General features: G+C 42.9%; 2 protein-coding genes across 2 annotated transcripts; both read right to left on the minus strand.

The window, feature by feature from the left end:
* Window positions 1-5,652: 5,652 nt before the first annotated feature.
* On the minus strand, window positions 5,653-11,304 carry LOC125022894 (cytochrome c oxidase subunit 7A-related protein, mitochondrial). Its single transcript, XM_047609886.1, has 3 exons — window positions 11,137-11,304; window positions 6,611-6,742; window positions 5,653-6,036 (listed from the first exon to the last, which is right to left on the minus strand). Exons 1-3 carry the CDS (start codon window positions 11,206-11,208, stop codon window positions 5,896-5,898), a joined length of 345 nt encoding a protein of 114 aa, XP_047465842.1. The 5' UTR covers window positions 11,209-11,304; the 3' UTR covers window positions 5,653-5,895.
* A 73-nt stretch (window positions 11,305-11,377) lies between these two features.
* On the minus strand, window positions 11,378-17,689 carry kcng3 (potassium voltage-gated channel, subfamily G, member 3). The gene is made up of 2 exons (XM_047609885.1): window positions 16,874-17,689; window positions 11,378-15,392 (listed from the first exon to the last, which is right to left on the minus strand). Exons 1-2 carry the CDS (start codon window positions 17,497-17,499, stop codon window positions 14,747-14,749), a joined length of 1,272 nt encoding a protein of 423 aa, XP_047465841.1. The 5' UTR covers window positions 17,500-17,689; the 3' UTR covers window positions 11,378-14,746.
* Between the last annotated feature and the right edge of the window lie 1,768 nt (window positions 17,690-19,457).

Genomic DNA, 19,457 nt, shown 5'->3' on the forward strand with positions numbered 1-19,457 from the left:
GTGAAGAGAGAAGAAGCCCACCAAGACCAATCAACACACTTTTTTTCATCCTTCACTCTCTCCTTCCATCTCTGATCAAATTCAGTTTTGACCTCATGCTGTTAACAACATTACCCTGGTTCTCTCTCTTTTTTTTTATCATTTCAATTTTCCACCTCAGCTACGAGACGCTGTTTGCCCGAGGATGTAGAGGGAACTGGCCCTCGGGGACCAAAGGGTGCGAACAAAGTGATTTCACCCAGACCCGAGCTAAATCTCACCCCGATTTCACCTCCGGTATCACTGCAGCCTGAGGGTGTATTTTTAGGACAGCTCAAATGAGCCGCACGTGTCAGATGGGGCGATTTTGAAGTGTCTCTTCCTGTGTGCTTCGATGTGTTTCTTTGCGCGTGCAGTCGACGTGGACAGAAATCAGTTTTGAGCCGCTTTCTTCCTGCTTTCAGTTCCACTTGTGGTTGTTTCATCTGAGACGAGAGCAAGTCCATTCACACACGCACACACGCACACAAGCCACTGCTTCACAAATTGCTCCCCTCATTCAATCTCTGAGAACTTTATTTATTCATTATTTGTTCTCAGGCAGAGCTATTGTGGCAGGGCATTGTGAGGAGAGGTAATTTGTCACTCCCCGCCCGTCCCCTCTCCCCAGCCTCTTCTGCAAGGCGGTTGTTACACTCTGTGTTTGCAGATCCGCTGTTTGTTTTCTGCTTTGTTCCTCCGAGGAGAGCAAAGGGAAGGAGACGCCGTCGTTGAATCATCTGCTCTTGGACAGCGGCGCCCGAAATAATAAACCTGAGTGAATCGATATTTGTGACAGTAGCGTTCAGTCAATTTGTTGTGAAAGGATCGCGCGCGAATCTGACAACACACAAGAGTTTACACACGGCTCCATCTGCCGCTTTGCACGGCCTCCGAACCCCCATTATATCATTTTGGTTTTACAACCTGCATATTTAATGCAAGGTTCAGTCCCACAACTCTTATTAACTTATAGTTCCAGCAAGAAATAGCTTTAAAAAGCTGTGCACCAAAGAGAAAGAAACACTTTGAGAAAGTCCAACAAGTAAACGGTGGAAATCAAAATACAAGTGTTATTGCATTCCTATTTTTTTTTATATATATACATTTACTCTCATTTTATTCAGTAGCAGTAGTATTTTTTTTTGTGTGAAAGTGCCTCGTTAAGTTTGAAGAAAGCCACTTGTGTCTGTCTGCCTGTGATTTGAGGGAATTACACAAAACACAGTGAGACGCAGTGAGAACATCGGCTTTTTTATTTTCACCCAGAGACCAGAAACATGACACCATACAAATGCTAACGTTGGGGAAATACAGTGGTATGCAAACAGACAGGACAAGCTATAAATTAAATATATAGTTGTGGTAAGGGAAGGGAACGGAAAGGATTTTTGTCGTATTTTTGTTAATAGATTTCAATTAAGGCCAAAACTGCCTATTACTAAATATGCACTTTTATTTAAAAACTTTGTTGCAGCAACTCTCAGCCATCTAAGGTAAACAGCTTCAGGCATCACAGTGCTGTCCATCAGTGAGTTTTGCCATCTGCAGATAAATCCTCGACCATTGTCTTGTTTTATGACTAAATGCTGTATTTGCTTAAAATGTTCTTGAAGGACTTGGACTTTGAGTCTAGTGTCTCTTGGCGCACTGTACATTATTGAACAGGTTGAAGTACTTCAATAGATTTACTGTGAGTGGTGCAGAGGTGTGGATGGGATAGAGTGCCAGAATAAATATTAAATGTGTACTGAGAATAAGAGATGGAAAAAGAGCAGCTTCCTTATCTGAGACTTGATTATAGGTTTTGATGTTAAATTGAAAGCTTGGTCGAAGGCTTGTGGAACTGATAATGATTGTGTTTTTTTTGTTTGTTTATTTTTGGTTGCGGGAAAAATATGGCAATATATCACGATTTCTTTATATTTTCTTCGATACAATATCGATTTTGAATGTCTTAATATCGATTTTTTAAAAGAAAATGACAAAGTCTTCCACACCTCCACCACAGCTTATTCTGTACAAGTGCCATAAACTGGAAATGGATCATTTGGATTATTTACTGATTTTTGATGTACATATATATACAAAGTGTATTTTAAGCTGCATTTAAAATTTCTCAGTGAACTATGTGGAATACTGCAATATATCGCAATATCGTGACTCAAGTATCGTGATACATATCGTGATACGTATCGTATCGTGAAGTCCTTGCCAATATGCACCCCTAGTTTTTTTTATTTATTATTTTTTGGATGGTGGAGGATACTATGAGAGGGCACATGGATATTTTTTATAGAGGATGTAAACAGCTTCCTGAGCGGGGGATTCCTTCCTTTTTTAATTTTTCCTCAGATAAATCACACCTATCCTCCATTTGACAGCCTTCTTCTCACCCTCTTCCTCCCCCTCCTCACATTTCACTTGCTTCCTGTGTTTAGTCTCTCCTTTTGCCCCAGATTCCTCTCTTCACACTCACCTCCCCCCCCCCCTCCCCGGTGTGCTCTTCATTAACACTTAGAGCGCTGTGTTACCGGGCCGCGAACATGTTGTCGTGGAGCTCTCCAGTCTCTCCTGTCTGCTCTCGAGGCGGCGACAAAAGGGACCCATTGTTAACGAGGGAAACACGAGTGGGCTGTCATGACGCAAGAGGGGTTGGGGAGACGGCGTCGAGGGGACGCTGAAGGATTTCTCAACAAAAAGCAGGCACGAGGGGTTATCATCAAAACAAGATGTTAGGTGACTGCCCTGGAAATTTAATGAGATTTAATGATTTCTAGGAAACACATTCACAGCATCTAGAGGATCAATCTGAAGTACAACTCCCTGACATTTGATCTAGCAAAACAACACAACATTAATAAACCACAATAAAAACATATGTTGTCTGCACATTTTTCTAATCTCCGATCAAACTGATTGTGGGAACTTGGTATTATCTGAACCGGTTCAAACCCCAAAGAACAGGGTCTTTAAGCAAACAAACAATAAAGCCCGGCTGAATAAAAGTTAGTCTCTGAGCCACGTCTCCATGGCAACACCCCCTCAGATCGGTTGACAGGAGACTAAAGAGAAAATCACGGTTCCGTTTTGTGAATATTTATGCAGCTCGCTTCGCATATGCAAAAGCTGCAACGTTAAATAAAGTCATCACGTCCCCGGTCGGTAATTTCGTCTGAAAGTCAATTCACCGACAGATGGACAGAGGTCGGATGGCTGAGCCTCTGACCACTGCGCTGCCTGGCTCGCTGATTTCCTCGTGCTAAGGATGCCTAAATGTAGACGTTGCAAGCTAAAATAATAGCCTCATCAGTGCGCAATCAGTGCAAGAAGGCGCCGGGCACATCGAGGTGTAACAACTTGCTGCACTCTCCTTTGATGATAATGGCTTCCAGACACCTTTGCAGGGTTTAAAATCTTGAAAAGGGGGGAAGAAAGATTTCTCCTGGATATATCCAAGTCAGGAAACGTGTTTGGCAAAGAAATTTAAGGGAAAGAAATTTAAGTAAACAAGACAGACAAGTTCTAATTCCACATTTACATTTTAGAAAGTAGGAGATAAGTGCTGGTTCAGTGCAATTAAACAACGCGACCTCACATATTTTTCAACCTTATTCACATTAGAAAGTGAAACAAAAAGATAAAATCCTGCGAAACCTATGACAAAATATATTAATTCCCTCCTTTAAACACTTTTATCTGCTGGCAAGGAAGACTTCTCACAGAAATGGCTGCAGACTGCAATTTAAATGAAACCAAAACATAACGGAGAAACCAATCAATGATCAATATGGGGACTTGTGAGCGAGCACAAACCTAATACCTAGTAGGTAATCCTTTTATTCTCTGAGCAGACTCAGTTCTTGGTAGCATCGATTTTTATGAGATGCCGAGATCTTTTCTTTGAGACGCTGCTATTGCTCTACGTCTGATGCGCACGTTTTCCTTTTCATTAAACCTGTTTTTGCTTTTGTGCTACAAGGTGCATGGTAGGCGTCATTCAAAGATGGTAAATTGAGGCCGCATATGGATGCACGTGTTTAGCGACAGTGCTCAGATAGACCGCAATCAACGACCGATCTGTATTAACAGGCCCACCCTGTGTGCCAAGACAACACTCGCCGCCACCACCACCACCACCTCCACCATCAGCAGCAGCCTGGACTGTTGACACAAGGGAGGCTGGGTCCTTGGATCCGTGCCGCTGATGCCAAGTTGTGAGTCGACCATCTGCGTGTCTCGAGGTTTCGTCAGACGGGCTACGTTGTTTTTTTTTTAAATTTTTTTCCCCCAGCTGTCCAGTTTTTCGTGAGCCTACGTCCACTGCGGCCTCGTATTTTTGATCTTGGCTGACGGGAGAGGAACTCAGGATGGTCTTCTGCTGTTCAACATGTGCGTTCTGAGGAGCTCTGCTGCTCGCCGCGGTTGTAAAGACTGGCGGTCTGAGTCAGCGCATCCTTTGGCTCCGCTTTTACGCCTTTCTGTGCAAGACTCTGGAGACTGTCGCGTGTGAAAGTCCCAGTCACTGCCCGATCAAAAATCTCTTGACCTGTACACCGATCAGCCACAACATTAAAACCATTGACAGGAGAGGTAAATAACACTGAGCATCTTGTGACAATTGAGTGTTATGTTGGGAAACTTTTTTTGGACCTGGTATTCGTGTGGATGTTACTTAGACATGTAGCACCCACCTAGACCAGACCAGGCACCCCCCACCCCATAACAATGACAATTGATGGCAGCAGCAAGATGCAGCCTGACATAGACCACAAGGTGTTGACCTGGCCTCCAAATTCACTAGATCAAGTATCTGTGGGATCATCCACAGTCTCCTCTCCTCAACCCAAAGGACCCAAAGCCCCCCCACTAACAACATCCCGTTGCCAGACACCAACAGTTTGGGATGCATAAGGCAGACCTACACAATATTAGGAAGGTGGTCATAATGTTAAGCCAGATCGGCTGTTTGGACAAATAAGCAGGTGTGCGGGTATCTACCCAAGTACAGTATTTAAGTATAAAACCATATGCGTGTAGTATGTGAAGAACTTACATTTTCCTCCATTGAATAACACAGATTATTAGAACCGTTGTAGATTTGCACTTCAGGGACTTTGCATATGTTCCCATTCAAGTGTTACGTTGCAAGCGCCAGCCTAATCTGCTCCAGGGTACAAATAAAAAAAAAATACAATTAATCGGTTCTATAGGACAAGAGACTAAAGGCAAAGAAAGAGACAATCATCTGCTATGAGATGGAGAGGAGCATCCGACATCACACCGGGGCCCACACATATAAATACTGTATGAGACGTTATTTAAGCCAAGTGAGCAGCAGCTATGTTCCAGACGGCGTGCCTGCATCATGCCTGCTTTCTCTCTCGCACACATATCGCCGCACTACTGGGAGCCTGTTGAAGGCGGTGAGGGAAAAAAAAAAAATAAATAAAAAAATCAATCTTAACGTCTCGATTTCTTCCCCGAGACGGATAACGGGGGGTCTGAACCGTTTATGTGGGGACTCACGCATCTGTGGGTTGATTGGCAATAACGGTGTCGCTAGCAGAGTGAGGCCGAGACGGCGACGCGATACAGAAATAAAAAAACGGAAATGACTTGAACTCAAGCGTCTTTCGTCTTTTCTCCCCTAAAATTTATTAACTTAGACATCATCATTTTTCATTCAAAGACAGACGGACATTGTATTTGTGGATTTAATTGGTTTGACGTCCTGACAGCGATGGCTTCTCATCTCAAAAGAGTCCCAAGAGGTGTCTTAGCGAGGGCAGGTGGACACTGTGAATGTTGAGTTGATTGCATCCAGCAGCGACTTCACAGAGGTGCTGCGTGAAAAAGGTGCGGCGTTTGCGTTGGTCACTTTTTGTTTGGCTGCGCTGCGATGTAAAGGGCCACCAGACAGTAGGCGATGCCGCCCAAGGTGAGAGCCATGGTGGTGCGGTACAGCAGCTTGTCGGGGACGCCGCGCTTCAGATGAACGGGGACGCTGTCTGATGTCTGAGAGACGAGGGGGGAGGAAAGAAAAACAAAAAGGAGAGAGTTAATGAAAATGAATTCGGAAAATTCTGCCAGTCTGCTACATTTGAACGGTGAAGGTCATTTTATGAATCTTCTTTGTCGCACACCACAACACAATAAGGTCCTCGACAAGAGTGCACGCTTTTTAACTGTAGTAAAAAGACAACCAGTGATTGCCGGATGATGAAAAGCGGGGTTCTGTAAAGCACAATTTGTCTTGAAAGCTGATGTTTCTCTTGAAGTAGCAGCTCAGCTTTAGAAAAAAAAAAAAAAAACAAAACAAAATAAAAGGCAAGCGGAATACTGCTGCAGCCGATGCTGTTATTTTCATTTGCGTGAGTGATTGCTGCGCCCGACATCGCCCCGCTCTTATTATTTCTGCAACTGCCTGCTGAGTGATGAATGCTGAGGGGATGGGAGAAGGCTATTAAGAACGGAGAGACTTGAATAAATATCAGTCATCACCATATGCTAATTCATCACTCGGGCCATTCTGAATACTATTTCGATTATTAAAAAGCACGATTCACTACACAAAGGAGCTCTTCATTACCTGGAATATCCTCTGGAGGTCAGGAACCCGGTTTACTCCCATGTACTCCGCCGTGCCGGCTTCTGATGCAAACTTGGTGGGCGCGGCAAAGACCATGGCTGGGGGCTCTGCTGGGACGCCCGGCTTCAGACCCTGAACAGAGACAAAAGGCCGGTTAGAATAACGAATGTACAGTTTGATTGTACAGTGGAAGTCACAAAGTTACATTCACCACAGTCGGGTTTTTCATTTAATCTATCCACATGTTTACACAAATCTTGTGTACACATGTAGACGGGCAGATAAAATGAGCTACTGTGACCAACCAATTTCCCTTCCAGTAGATCAATAAAGTCTAAAGGCCTCTGCAGGACGAGACGCTGTAACCTACGGACCTATGGAGCCTACGTCGGTGTGAGCCATTTATACTTGTGTGCACATCAATCTGGCTCGATCGGTAATTTCTGTTTCTACTTCCTGGCTCAACAATGGCGACGGAAACTTTTGCTGAAATTTTGCCAAACACGAGTCGTGCAAAGGTTTGTATCTCCAAACCTCCTCAGTTAACCTTTCCTCAACATGTTCCAAAACCAACCAATCAATTTGAAAACTGCAGAGATGGAGAAGCACCCCAAACCGCTAAAGTGGAGACATGATACCACCAAGCAGACCAATCATAGCTTTTGTGGTCTGCATCGCCATGGCACGTAGTTACATTTCTGGGAAGGTGCACGTCAGGCTACGACCAGCTACATAGGATCCCTACTTATTAGCAGAATAGTAGTAGAGAGGAAGAGTTGTCTCAGATTCTATTTCTTTCATCCCAGTTTTCACATATTTAAGTACACTTTTAGTCAACGCTAATATTTGCTAGTATATGCTAGTAGTTGGTAGCATTGACTTTAAATTGTTGAACTTGAGTCAAATGTGTCAGATAGCCCTCTGAAACCTTATTAAAATAAGCTACAGGTATTTTAGCCCATTCATCTTGAGAAAACTGATCCTCCACACTCACGCATTTTCAGCTCTGACCACAAAGTTCTTAGCGTTGTGCTTAGCGCTAACTCCAAAACCTAAACATCTTCCATCAAATTTCCAAGTATGCTTTCCTGGGAGTAAGTTCTTTGCTTTATACATAATTTGTACATCCACAATGCATCAATGACATTCAATACAGGCACAATTTTGTGCTCGTGCGCTACGTCCGCTCACATCCGGCGCATCTCCTGGGGGCCGAGCCTCCCCCGTCCTTAAAACCTGGTGACGCCCCTGAACGCGGTTAAATTAAAGGGGACACACCAGAGAGCGAATGGGATGCGATCTCAAAAACTGCAGCATGAAAAGAGTCAACGATTTTTTTTTTTTTCCTGATCCAGTTCAAATTTGTGGGTTAAATTATGCTTGCATTTCAGACTAATAAGATGCCATGACCACACAGTAATCATAACGAAAAGCCTTTGCGAGGGTAATTTACAGTCTAAGGGAATGCCAGCATTTCAAATATTTTAGCTCAGTAGATAATTAATGACTCCAGAATTTGTGTCTCCCTGCATTTCTTACCCGGTGTCTTATTAGTGCGGTGCGCAGCTACGGGATTTGAACCAATGTGCCAATAATAACAATGAAGAGAAAAGACCCTTCACATTGATCGTCTTTAAATCAAGTACAACAACAAAAAAATCCATAGTTGTTTTGTAAGCACTCTGCCGAGCTCATAGCTGTTGCATTAATACGAGTGTTTACAAGAGGGCTTGATTGATCTCGTCTTGCAAGTTATGGATCCACCTGTGAGACTGTTTATGCGCCTGCATTATTAAAGAGCAACTCGAGTAGGATTTACATAGAGGGTTATTTCTGTGTACAGGAGTTCCAAGCTATATCAGTAAAAATCTCCTTACTATGTGTGTTTTGTATGTTTATTTCATACTTTGAGGCACGTTGCAGTGCTAACGAAGCCCGACTGATTTTGTGTCCTCTCACTTGGCAGAAGCTTCTCACCCACTTTGCTTCTGAAAGTTACCAGGATTACCCATTACCTTGCTAGAACGCGCAGAGGAGGCAGATGTGAGTGGGAGCGGGGAAATTAAACCTGACACATGAAAACGCAGAGGTACAAAGAGCAGATTATTTTTACTTAGTTAGTTAAGAAGGGCCTTCGCTGAATGTGTTCGCAGCAGGAACAAATTTGAGCCAGTTATACCAGAAATACAGAGATAACTCCTCTTTGTATTTCTCCAGATCTCCCGGTGTGGCTTTTCAGAAACGCAAGTTAGACGTGATGATCTCTTATAAAACTCTTTATTGCCTGAATGCATGACTGCATGACTCACTGTGTCAGTGTTTTGCCATCCAAGCAACCTGCCTGTATCAATTTGCCAAATGTGTGCAACTAGAGGCGACTGTTGCTGTGTTTCCATTACCCCTGGAAATACGCAAAAAAAGAAAAGAAAAAGAAAAACTGGTAATGGAATTCCTACATTTCGAAAAACCTCTCAAATATATAAAGCTAAAACATGAGGTGGGAAAAATATCAATAAGGCAATATATTGCGATACAATTTTGATTTCGAATGTCTTTATATCGATTTTAAAAGAAGATCTCGATTGTGAACGACTTTCGCACCTACGCTCCGCAAGGTGTTGCTGTAGCGACACCTCGCTGCACAGTGTTCCCTGGTATTCAGAGAACACAACCAATTTGCGAACTCGACTAATGAGACCCCATGAGGTGTAAGCACAGCAGCGCTACACCGAATAATACAGAACATAGGCAATACGTGCGCATAGTCATCTGTTCAGTGGAGGTTTCAAACAGTGAAACACATTTTTGTTCAAGCAGACAACTGATATAGTTTTTTCGACTCGGTTTGTCCAAAGAGTTATCATCGGATGTACAAATATACAACTTGTATTTGAAGCTGCATTTAAAAACTTTTCGGTGAATTATATAGAATATATCAATGTGTTGTAATAATGTATCATATCGTGACTTAAGCATCGGGATCCGTACAGTATCATGAAAAATGTTACGGAAACGCAGCTAGTGAAGGAATAAAAATGGACTCAAGTTCGGCTGCTTGGCTGATATTACTTAGGAATGACGAGAATGCATTTCTGTCTGTTCAGTGTACATAGTTTCAAATGGCACCTGAGAGTCCAGTTAATGTTGTTTACCTGTAAGGTAATTTTAGAAAATATAGTCTGTGGTGTTTCTGAACTACATTTGCCACGTCATTATGCACACAAGTGAAACAGTCCTGGTCTAAATCTTAGCTTCATGAAGGTTAAGATATTCAACCTTGGTTTAAAAATAACATAGAGAGAGTTGTTCACATTCACATGTGCTTTCATTTTGGAGGTTGTGGTTCTTGTTTCTACTACTTTTTACAACCGCATGTTGTGACAGAAACAGAAACACTTTGGGCTTATTTAAATACATGTGAACAGCATCTACATTCTCTAAAATGATCATACAGTTAACGTGCCACCTGTGTTGAAGGATGTAGTGTATTACTGTTATATTACAACGCATACGTTTTCACCACTGCACCTAATAAACAGGCATGTATGACAACATATGACCAGAGGGTTCATGAAAATGGATAAACTGTGTTTACTGATACCATTAAGCCAGAAAAATATAAGCAGCTGTTAGACGTTGACTTTAGTATCCAGCACCTCATATCCGGCCTGTGACAGAAATTTGTTGTAATGTACACACGGACTTTGCTCTGAGATATGTCTTGTGTAGGAGAACTAATTTGTATAAGTCTATGCATTATGATGTATATATATAATGTAAAATCATTTAAATACTTTACTTGAGTTACTTGTACCAGGACTAATGTATATGTCATTATAATATTCATGTTCCAGAAGTATTCTCCTTCAGCAAACGTGATGCCTGATAGCATTCGTTGTCAGTTAACCTACAATCAAAGCAAAACAAAGAGAGCATAGGATAAAGGGCAGAAAGAGGAGCCATATTAAAGGTCACCTCTGGCAGATGCTGTGAGGGGCCATCGAGTTTCGAAATTGGCTGTAAAGTCACACAAAGGCCAGATCCACAGATTGTAAATAACCTTTAAAAAATAAAGGTTCCCAGATACGGAAGTAATGAGAAAAAGGAATCACAATGTACCAGGCATTTTAAAAAGGAAAGGGCAAACCTCTCTATTCTTAGAGATCATATTCCAAAATTTTATTTGCGTGATAAAAAAAACTACAAATGAAAGTAGACTACTTCTTCGGGGATGAAGTCTGAGGGGATTTGGCGCAGATAAAATTTAACCACCGCGTAATCACACAGGAAACTACAGTAAATAATTATTTCTAAATCTGGTAAAACCGTCAAGGAAGCAGGGTGAGTTTTAAAAAGCACAAAATGCATCTCGTAAAGTCACCTGCGCTGTGTTTCTTGTTAGTTTTAAACCACAGTAACGAGATTAGAGAACCGGCAGTGGTTCGTGATGCAACACACCGACATCAAGGTCAGGTCAGGACGGTTTCCTGCTCCAACGTGAAAGACGACCCGCCTCTGTGACTCACCTGAGGTCTGTAGGCGGTCGTGTCTGAAACACCCGTCAATTTCTGGGTGAAACCGCTCAACTTGTAGTACATTTTTGCTGGTGAAGGGCAGGGAGAGGTGCCGTCCACAACACAAATCAACCGGGAAGGGACTTCCTGCTGCGACCGTCGACGGAAAGTGACGTAGCACTCGGCTGGCTCAACGGTGCCCGTTTAAAAATCGACAGGCGGTCCGGAGGAGGCAAAGACACAGTCAACGGTAAAGACATGTTTTCTCTCTTTATTGATTCGTATTATCTTCAAAACAAAAACAAAAAAATCCAGGCGACTTAACACAAGAAAGAACAGAAATAAAAATAAAATATCGTAGCAATTACCAAGAAACCAGGACACAAAGTAAAGAAAGCAACAGAATGAAGTTAAATTATTTCTTAAAGCCCCCTTGAAATTAAATTCGACATCGAGGTATTTTCATATATGTCTTAGAATATATGTTGCCAAAGCTAGAGACCAGTATCTGACACAACAATGATTAAATAAATAAATAAGATTTCTGAAAAAAAAGGGGCGTATACTGCTTTGGTGAAATGTTTGCTTGAATCTTTATGTCCCTCACTCCTTCTAGCATTGTATTATTTTGGAAGATGTAGTTTGTGTACTGTATTGCAATATACAAGAGAAGAGTTTTTTTTTTTTTTTTTTTTTTTTTTCTCAGTCCAATCTCATTGGCATAAACGGCAACACTGGTCAGTAATGTGTGTCTTTCAAGATCCAGTTCTAAATTACATGATTCATTCCTGAATACCCCGGATTATAGTCCCCACTCAAATAGGCCATTTCCGTACTTGTAGCTGCTCTTGTCTGTCTTTCTGGAAGTGACCTGCACCATGAATACTTCACATAATTCATGTACTATGAATCAGAGTCTGACCCCGACTCCTGCAAGTCCCCACACATGACTTGGGACTTTTCCAAATGGTTGATTAATGATTTGGTCTGACATTTTTTTTTTATTTTTAGGTTAGTTGATGAATGTTCTGCAATACACATTGTGCATATAGGTGGCTAATGTTAAATTAATCTCCCCAGCTTTCTGCTATGATATCATTTTAGAGCCTGGATGTGGTGTTTATCCCCTTATGGCATCCCAAGGGGCTGCTAAATACACTGGTGATGAATAATTGGGTTAAAACAAAATAAAATTTAAAAAAGGATGTTGCACAATATATCCCTTTAAGTACCATTTTGAGGTACTTGCACTTTCCCTCTTCTCAGGATGAAATATTCCTGTTTGCAGTTGACTAGAATATAAGTCATTTGGACATAAAGAAAGGGCGGAAATGTTAACCAAGAGCAGGAAAAGGTAGCCATAGATGAATCAATATCTTTAATGAGAATTTTATTCATATCGTCAGTAAGATTAGTCTTGTAGAAGCTACAGCGAGAAGCACTGAAGCAGGATTTATGAGAAAAAAAATAAATATTGAGATGTCTCTCCATATTTTTTATTTACCTCAGGTGTGAATATAACTTAAGGAGCTGAGTGAGTTCACAGACAGCTATAAAAGCTCATTGATTGATGCTCAACACGTGTAGCACGTTTGAACCCGGAGAGCACTTTAGCAGAAGTTTGTGATTCGATTTACCCTTATGGCAGTACTTTGTGAACCAGACTATGGTGCAATGCTCACCCCAGTGTGAATGTGATGAGTGCACTGAATGCCCTTGCCAATGGGCGCAGGTGTTTGTAACATCAAATGATGTTGGTTTTATTGCCTACGGGAGGCAGGCGCAGGGGTTTAAATAGTGCATCCTCACACACACACAAACACTTACCTACGGTGAGGCTCCAGCCTCCTAAAATTCTTTCCCCATGAATCATGTCTTGAGGTCATTCAGTGTCGCATTAATTAGTTTTGTTGATTCGGTTCATTAGGAGGAATATTTTAGGCCGCACGATGAGGAATGTGCAAATCTTAAAACCGTGTTCTCGTGCCTTGAAAGCTAGATGATGGAATCTTACACCGCAGTTTGATTTGTAACATGCTATCAGACGTTTACAGACATTTTTCACCGAGTAGTTTTATTATAAAAGGTCATACATTGATCACATTAATTACAAGGCCATAATGTAATGATGAAAATGTGTTGACTGATGGTCTCAATCAGGGTAGGCCAAAAATTCACCGGGCTATAAACTGTGCTACATGGTTTATGCAATATAAGGTAGGTAATAAAGTACTGATTGTGTTTCATTTTATGACAGTAAAACCACTTAAAAAGCACACCAGTAACAACAACAAGGATATTGAGATGTCTGCAGAAACATAGTACGGAGGCCACAACGATTATGAAGGAAATAACAGACTTTAAATTTAAAGACAGACAGATAACGAACAGGCTCGTTAATTGTTTAATTTCCTCTGCGGGAGAAGAAGGAGAAGAAGAAGAAGAGGATCTTGAAGTGGAAAAAAAAAAGGATAGTTGATGGCAACAGGAGGAAGAGGAGAGGAGATGCAGAGAAAGACTGTTGTGTGGGAGAGGTGTTGACTTGTTTGTTTGGATCATGTGTCTCTTCAACAAATCGTATACTCTTGGCAAACCACAAAGAGCACAAACATGTCTGAATCACGAATGTCAGAACCATCATCTCTGACAGCTTCGGATGTTCACTTTTTTTCCACGCTCGCTTCTTCTTTTTTCTTTCTTTCTTTTTTTTTTTTGGTCGTTATTTCAACCAGTCGCGCGGTGCGCCGTTCCCTCGAGTCACAAGATGAGAAACCGGGAGTGCGTGTGTGTGTGCATGCGGCCTATTTACACACAAATCAACTGCCGTGGTGATTGACACGTCGGAGGATGAGGTTGCCTTGGAGACGCAGAAACACAAAATGCCTCTCATTCACTCACAAAAACAGAAGCAATACGCACTCCATCTATTCATTCTTTGCGCTCAGGCTCGCTCCGCGTACCGCCGGGTTTGGTCCGTAATCTCTTATCCTCCACTTCATATCATATCTGCCCTGTCACATTGTCTGCCACCTCATAGACCTTACTGACCCGTCTGTATTTTCATTAGCCTTGGCTTAAGCTACTCCCACACGGTAAGCCCTCTGCGCAGCCCCTCCTCCATCCCCACTTTGCACTCCCTTGTTCACTCCTTCTTTTTATTTCACAGGTTTAGCAGAATGCATCTAGGTCACACATCAATCTTGTGTAACTTGGACCATCTGGGTGCAAAGCTTAGACAAAGTGGACGGCGGATGGCCAGGCAAGCACAAACACATTGCACTTGACGCAGCCATCGCTGCCCGCGTTGTTACCATGGGAATACAGTGTAAACAGCAGCCACTGTCAAAACTGGATTGATTGCACCTGCGTGCGTTAAATAAATAATTATTTGTGTATTCCTATTATTATCTTCTGATGGTGTGTTGTTAAGGAGGCAGTCACCGAGCATGCTTGCTGTGGCTGAGAGATCAGCAGCGCAACGGGCAGGAACTACGCGGCAAATAAAATCTCGTGCTGCTCAGGCAGGGAACCATGTATTGACCATTATTTCAGCTGGTCTGTAGGTTTATCGAGTCTCTTTCTGATGTCGTCGGGGTCACGGACGTTTGGTCTGCACGCCCGTTCACCGCAGCATCTCCACTGACAGGTTGCGCGCGCATCTGGCCGAGCGCAGTTTGAGTTCATGGTAGCACTGAACAAAACTGTGATAGATGAATGTTATGGGCAGCGCCAGGAGTACGATGCCACTCACTACACACATTCCCCCGAGCACCCGTCCTCCAACGGTCACCGGGTACACGTCCCCGTAGCCCACGGTAGTCATGGAGATGATGACCCACCAGGCTGCGGCTGGGATGCTGGCGTAATCCTGGTTCTGAGTGCCCAAATCCAAGCCATGCTCCAAGAGCTGCGCGAGTGCGCTGTATATTGCCATGGCGACGCAGACAAACACCATCAGCATGACCATCTCCCGGTAGCAGCGCCTGAGTGTTAGCCCCAGCGTCTGCAGGCCCAGGAAGTGTCTGGCCAGCTTCATGAGCCAGAACACTCGCATCATCCTCAGCACCCGCAGTATCACTCCAGCAACCCCGAGCCCGGCACCTGGCATCCCTGCCCGGGCCATCGCCATGGTGACATAGTAGGGGGTGATGGCAATCACATCGATGATGTTGAGCGGCCGCCGGAGAAAGTCCCACTTGTCTTTGGCCACCAGAAAGCGCACTATGCACTCTGCTGTAAACCAGCCAATGCACACAGCCTCCACTATCCTACGGGGAGGAGAGGAGGAGAGAAAAATTAGCTGCACATTCTGTAAACAGGAAACGACAGACGAGCTACAGAGCGATATGGATGATATGAGATAGTGCTTGGCAATCAGCAAACGCGAAGAAGAAGGAAGCAAAGCAGAGATGAAACAAATTATGGGAAGTATGGAACGCATGTGACGCAACACAGGACTGACACGAGTAAACAAAGTCGAGAGGACCCGCAATGAGCACGGAGCACTAATGAATTACAAGGAAGCTGCAGAGAGGGGGGTTTAGAGACCTTCAAAGACGGATTGTGACCGAACCTACCACACAATTATCCCATTGATTAGCACAGCAAAGGCAATCAAACTGCGTTAATGAGTGGTGGTGTTCATAAAGTAGTGAGACCATGCAAACACACCGCAGTGCCTGAAGGGTAAACTCTCAGCACTATTAGAGCAAACTAAATTTTGGGGCTGCTGGGAGAACTGCATCATGTACTGGCATGAAAGTAAATTGGAATCTATTTGACCCCGAGTATAAACTACACTTTTAGTTGATTACCTAACCACTGTAACCGATCCAAAATTCAAAACTATGTCCAGCCAGAGTGAACATAACCCAGCCTTATATAGAGAATAGTCGCCTCGGGCTTCCTAGAGGGGAGGCTGCGGCCAAAATAACTGAGAAAAAGATACGCAGTTCTTCACCTTGTGTCCATAAACTGAAGTTAAAACAACAGACCGAAATGTGGTTTACAGAGGAGGTGGTTCCTGCGATCCCTTTTTTTGTTTGCTTACATCAAGATGTAATCCCTCAGTACACATTATACTTTCACCTAATTACGCCCTCAAATATTATCAATCCAATATAATCTGATGTGTTTGTCCTTCGTGTGCAGTGTGCAATACAAGATAATCAAACCGATAAGACTGCCTGGGAGGTAAAACTAGTGACACGGAGCAAAGAAGAGCTTTCGGTCTAATGATCAACACCTGACTTTTTTGTGGAATGGTTATTAATTTGTTTCCTTGGGAGCTTCTATTGCTGTCATGTGAACATCCTCATATTTAATGCCTGAAAGTTGTCATTATGCGCAGTGACTTCACTAAACCAGGACAAATTCCCTGTATGCCTGTGCAAAGATGTTTTTAATATCTTGCTTCACAGTCATTGTTAAGAAAAAACATTAGCACAGAGAAAGGGGGAATATGGAAAACCGCCTCACTGCGGTGACCTCACTGCGCAGTTGGTTTGAATGCTGCCTTGAAACCTTGCAGGCGTTGGCACGGGATTCTAAAGTATTTATGAGTGTTTATGTTTTTGATGGAGTGTTTGCAATGACAGATACGCATCCTTGACATGTTATGTTTTGTTGATCTCGCTTTTACGCGCCGGACTCTCACTTGCAGAATATTCGCAAACGCAGTGTCTAAACATTTCCGTGCAGCCCCCCCTTTCATTCCTTAAACTTAATCCACCCCTTGACTGCCGCCTACCTGTGCTCCTCCACAGTATTTCTCTTGGCTGTGTCCCAGTCCGGCAGGGTGCTAGCGCACAACATTATCATAGAAACGATCACAAAGATCACGGACACCGAAGCCAAAAGCTGCGCTGCGAGAGAAGAGTTGGGCTCCTCAAACATTTTGCGCATCTTCTCCATACATCTAGCGCGGCGGGTAAGAGCAGTCCGTTGCACCGACTCGCTCGGGCCCTGGGACTCATCATCTGACACCCTGATGTCCCCCTCAGACAGACTGTCCAGTCCGATATCGGACATCCTGTCGTCCAGGCGTTTCTGGCAGCAGGAGTCCAAGTGCGCGCTCTCCAGCCCCCAGTAGAGCATCTCCGTGTAGAAGGACAGCTCACACACTCCGGGAACAAATCTGAGTTTACCGGAGCGCACGTAAAGCATTATGAACACAAACGCTTGAGCGTGGCGATCGAAGAAAAACTCATTCCGGTCGCGGTCGTAGTCGTCGCACAGTTCAAGGACCTCTTTCTCAGTTGCGCAGGCATGCAGGCGACTGACGCGCCGAAGAGGGAAATCCCTGATCACCTCACGGGTGAAGGCGTACCGGGTTCCCCCAACGTTGAGCACACAGATGCTCTTCCCGAACTTCATCGTGTCAACCTGTACCCTACTAAAACTCCCGCTCACAGTCCATCCCTCCTTCCATGACAGGGGTAATGGCAGTTGGGGTGCTTACAGTATCCCATGCCCCCGGGGCGTGGTTCACTCCGAGTGGAAGTGGCTCAGCGTTGAGGTCCGTGGCCGGTGGAAACTATTCTATCAGTCCCTCACTCTCCTCTCCTCCCTCTGTTGCCTCCAGAAGAGACTCTCCACCCCAGCCAGGGCGAGCCAATCCCATCAATGATGTCACAAGTGCGCACAGACGCACGCGGCTAGGGAGAAAAACCCGAGGAACTCTACAAAGCGCGTTTACGCGCAATTATCTCCAAGGGGGGAGGCTGTTTCTAGTTATTAATCGATCTGTATGTTGTTATTGGTGGTTTCTCCGTTTTTTTGGTTTTTCTCTTGGCTGAGCAAATATCATCACCAGACATAAAGAAAATAATAGCAATAAATTACTGGATTTATTGCATAGCTAGAGATAAGTTGTTAATGACTTCTCCCAATACTTCTCCATATTTGTTTACATAACCACCACCATTAGTCGCCATATGTTACATAATCAAATATGCAGAATCAATATATTTATATCCAGACTTTTTCTAGAGTTACATTTCCACCTATGTTCAATGCATTTTTTATATACACTCACTTGCCAGTTCATTAGTTATACTGAATGATTGTATTCTTACATAATAACAACCCGGCACTAAACCTTAGCTTCATGAAAGATATTCAGCCTTGGTTTTAGAAAAAACACAGAGAGAAACTGTGTTTCCACTTTTGAGGATGTGGTTTGTTGTATCATTGAATCGTATGGTGTTCTATTTCTTTTACCCTGGCAACCATTTTAGTCAGTGGACTAGGCTAAATAACAGAAACACATCAGAGTTTATTTCAGAGCAGTTTAACAGTCTCTAGCGTCTCTAAATATGTGACATATTTCACAACTTTTCCTAATTTAATGGACACACTGACACAGACACTGGCCCCGACATATTATTATTATTGATAATAGTTTTTCATACCAAACGTTACAGATAACAAGAATATGTACTTCTTAGAAATCATATAAATCCATTTCACCATGCCTCTTTCCATTTTAAGCATATGTTTCTACATGTAATATACCTATAACAGGTATTCTGGATGGATATGTGGGGTTGAAGATTTAAAACGTTTATTGTCATCTGCGCAGTATAGAAACACGTTTCCCTCTTCAATGAAATTCTTCTTTTGCCGTCTACTCAAATGCCTAACGGAATAAAAAAAAATAAAAAATTCAATAGAATATAAAAAGATACCTACAATACAAAATATAAAAAATGCTTAGTGCAAGTATCCATGTGCAATTGGGAATGTAAAAGATTTAAGTGAGGTAATATAAAGAGCCATTTAGATAGTCAACAAACAAACGTAAAGTACCCGACATATAAATTTGGGAAAATGTTTTAATTCCAGTTTAGGTCCTGGCATTTTAACATTTATATTCGTATGCCTGTACGTGTTGTTGCTGTTTAGTATTCCTGCTGTGCCTAAATGACAGATAAAGTCTGTCTACGTCTAAAGTCTAAGTAAACAAATGTAAACATGTATTTAGACCATTAGGACATAAGTGCTGATTCAGGCAACATTATCACATCAGACAACATTAGGCCACTTCTTCATGGTACCTAACAAAGCAGTTATGCTCAGCGTTCATGCAGAAGTGGACTTTGAAGACCACATTTAACAAGAATTTGACCCGAGGATGTTTCCTTGATCTTCTCATGTGAAAACCACATGCTTCTTGACCTCACTGAGAGTCACAGGGACGCAATTTAAAATGTGTTTATCCTCAACCGCATCATTTTGTTTTGGAAAATTCTTCATGCACAAGTGCAGATGGACAGACATGACACCCAAGATACAACAATTCAAGACTGAATTTTATGTATTGTGTACGTTCT

This window comes from Mugil cephalus, chromosome 16 (assembly GCF_022458985.1).
Source record: "Mugil cephalus isolate CIBA_MC_2020 chromosome 16, CIBA_Mcephalus_1.1, whole genome shotgun sequence".
NCBI classification, from domain to species: domain Eukaryota; kingdom Metazoa; phylum Chordata; class Actinopteri; order Mugiliformes; family Mugilidae; genus Mugil; species Mugil cephalus.

Coding starts and splice junctions, on each gene's coding strand:
- kcng3 (XM_047609885.1), bottom strand. CDS start 17,499: ATGAAGTTCGGGAAGAGCATCTGTGTGCTCAACGTTGGGGGAACCCGG. Junction 15,393..16,873: donor AATACTGTGGAGGAGCACAG/GTAGGCGGCAGT, acceptor TCCTCCCCGTAG/GATAGTGGAGGCTGTGTGCA.
- LOC125022894 (XM_047609886.1), bottom strand. CDS start 11,208: ATGTACTACAAGTTGAGCGGTTTCACCCAGAAATTGACGGGTGTTTCA. Junction 6,743..11,136: donor CGACCGCCTACAGACCTCAG/GTGAGTCACAGA, acceptor GTCTCTGTTCAG/GGTCTGAAGCCGGGCGTCCC. Junction 6,037..6,610: donor ACCTCCAGAGGATATTCCAG/GTAATGAAGAGC, acceptor CTCGTCTCTCAG/ACATCAGACAGCGTCCCCGT.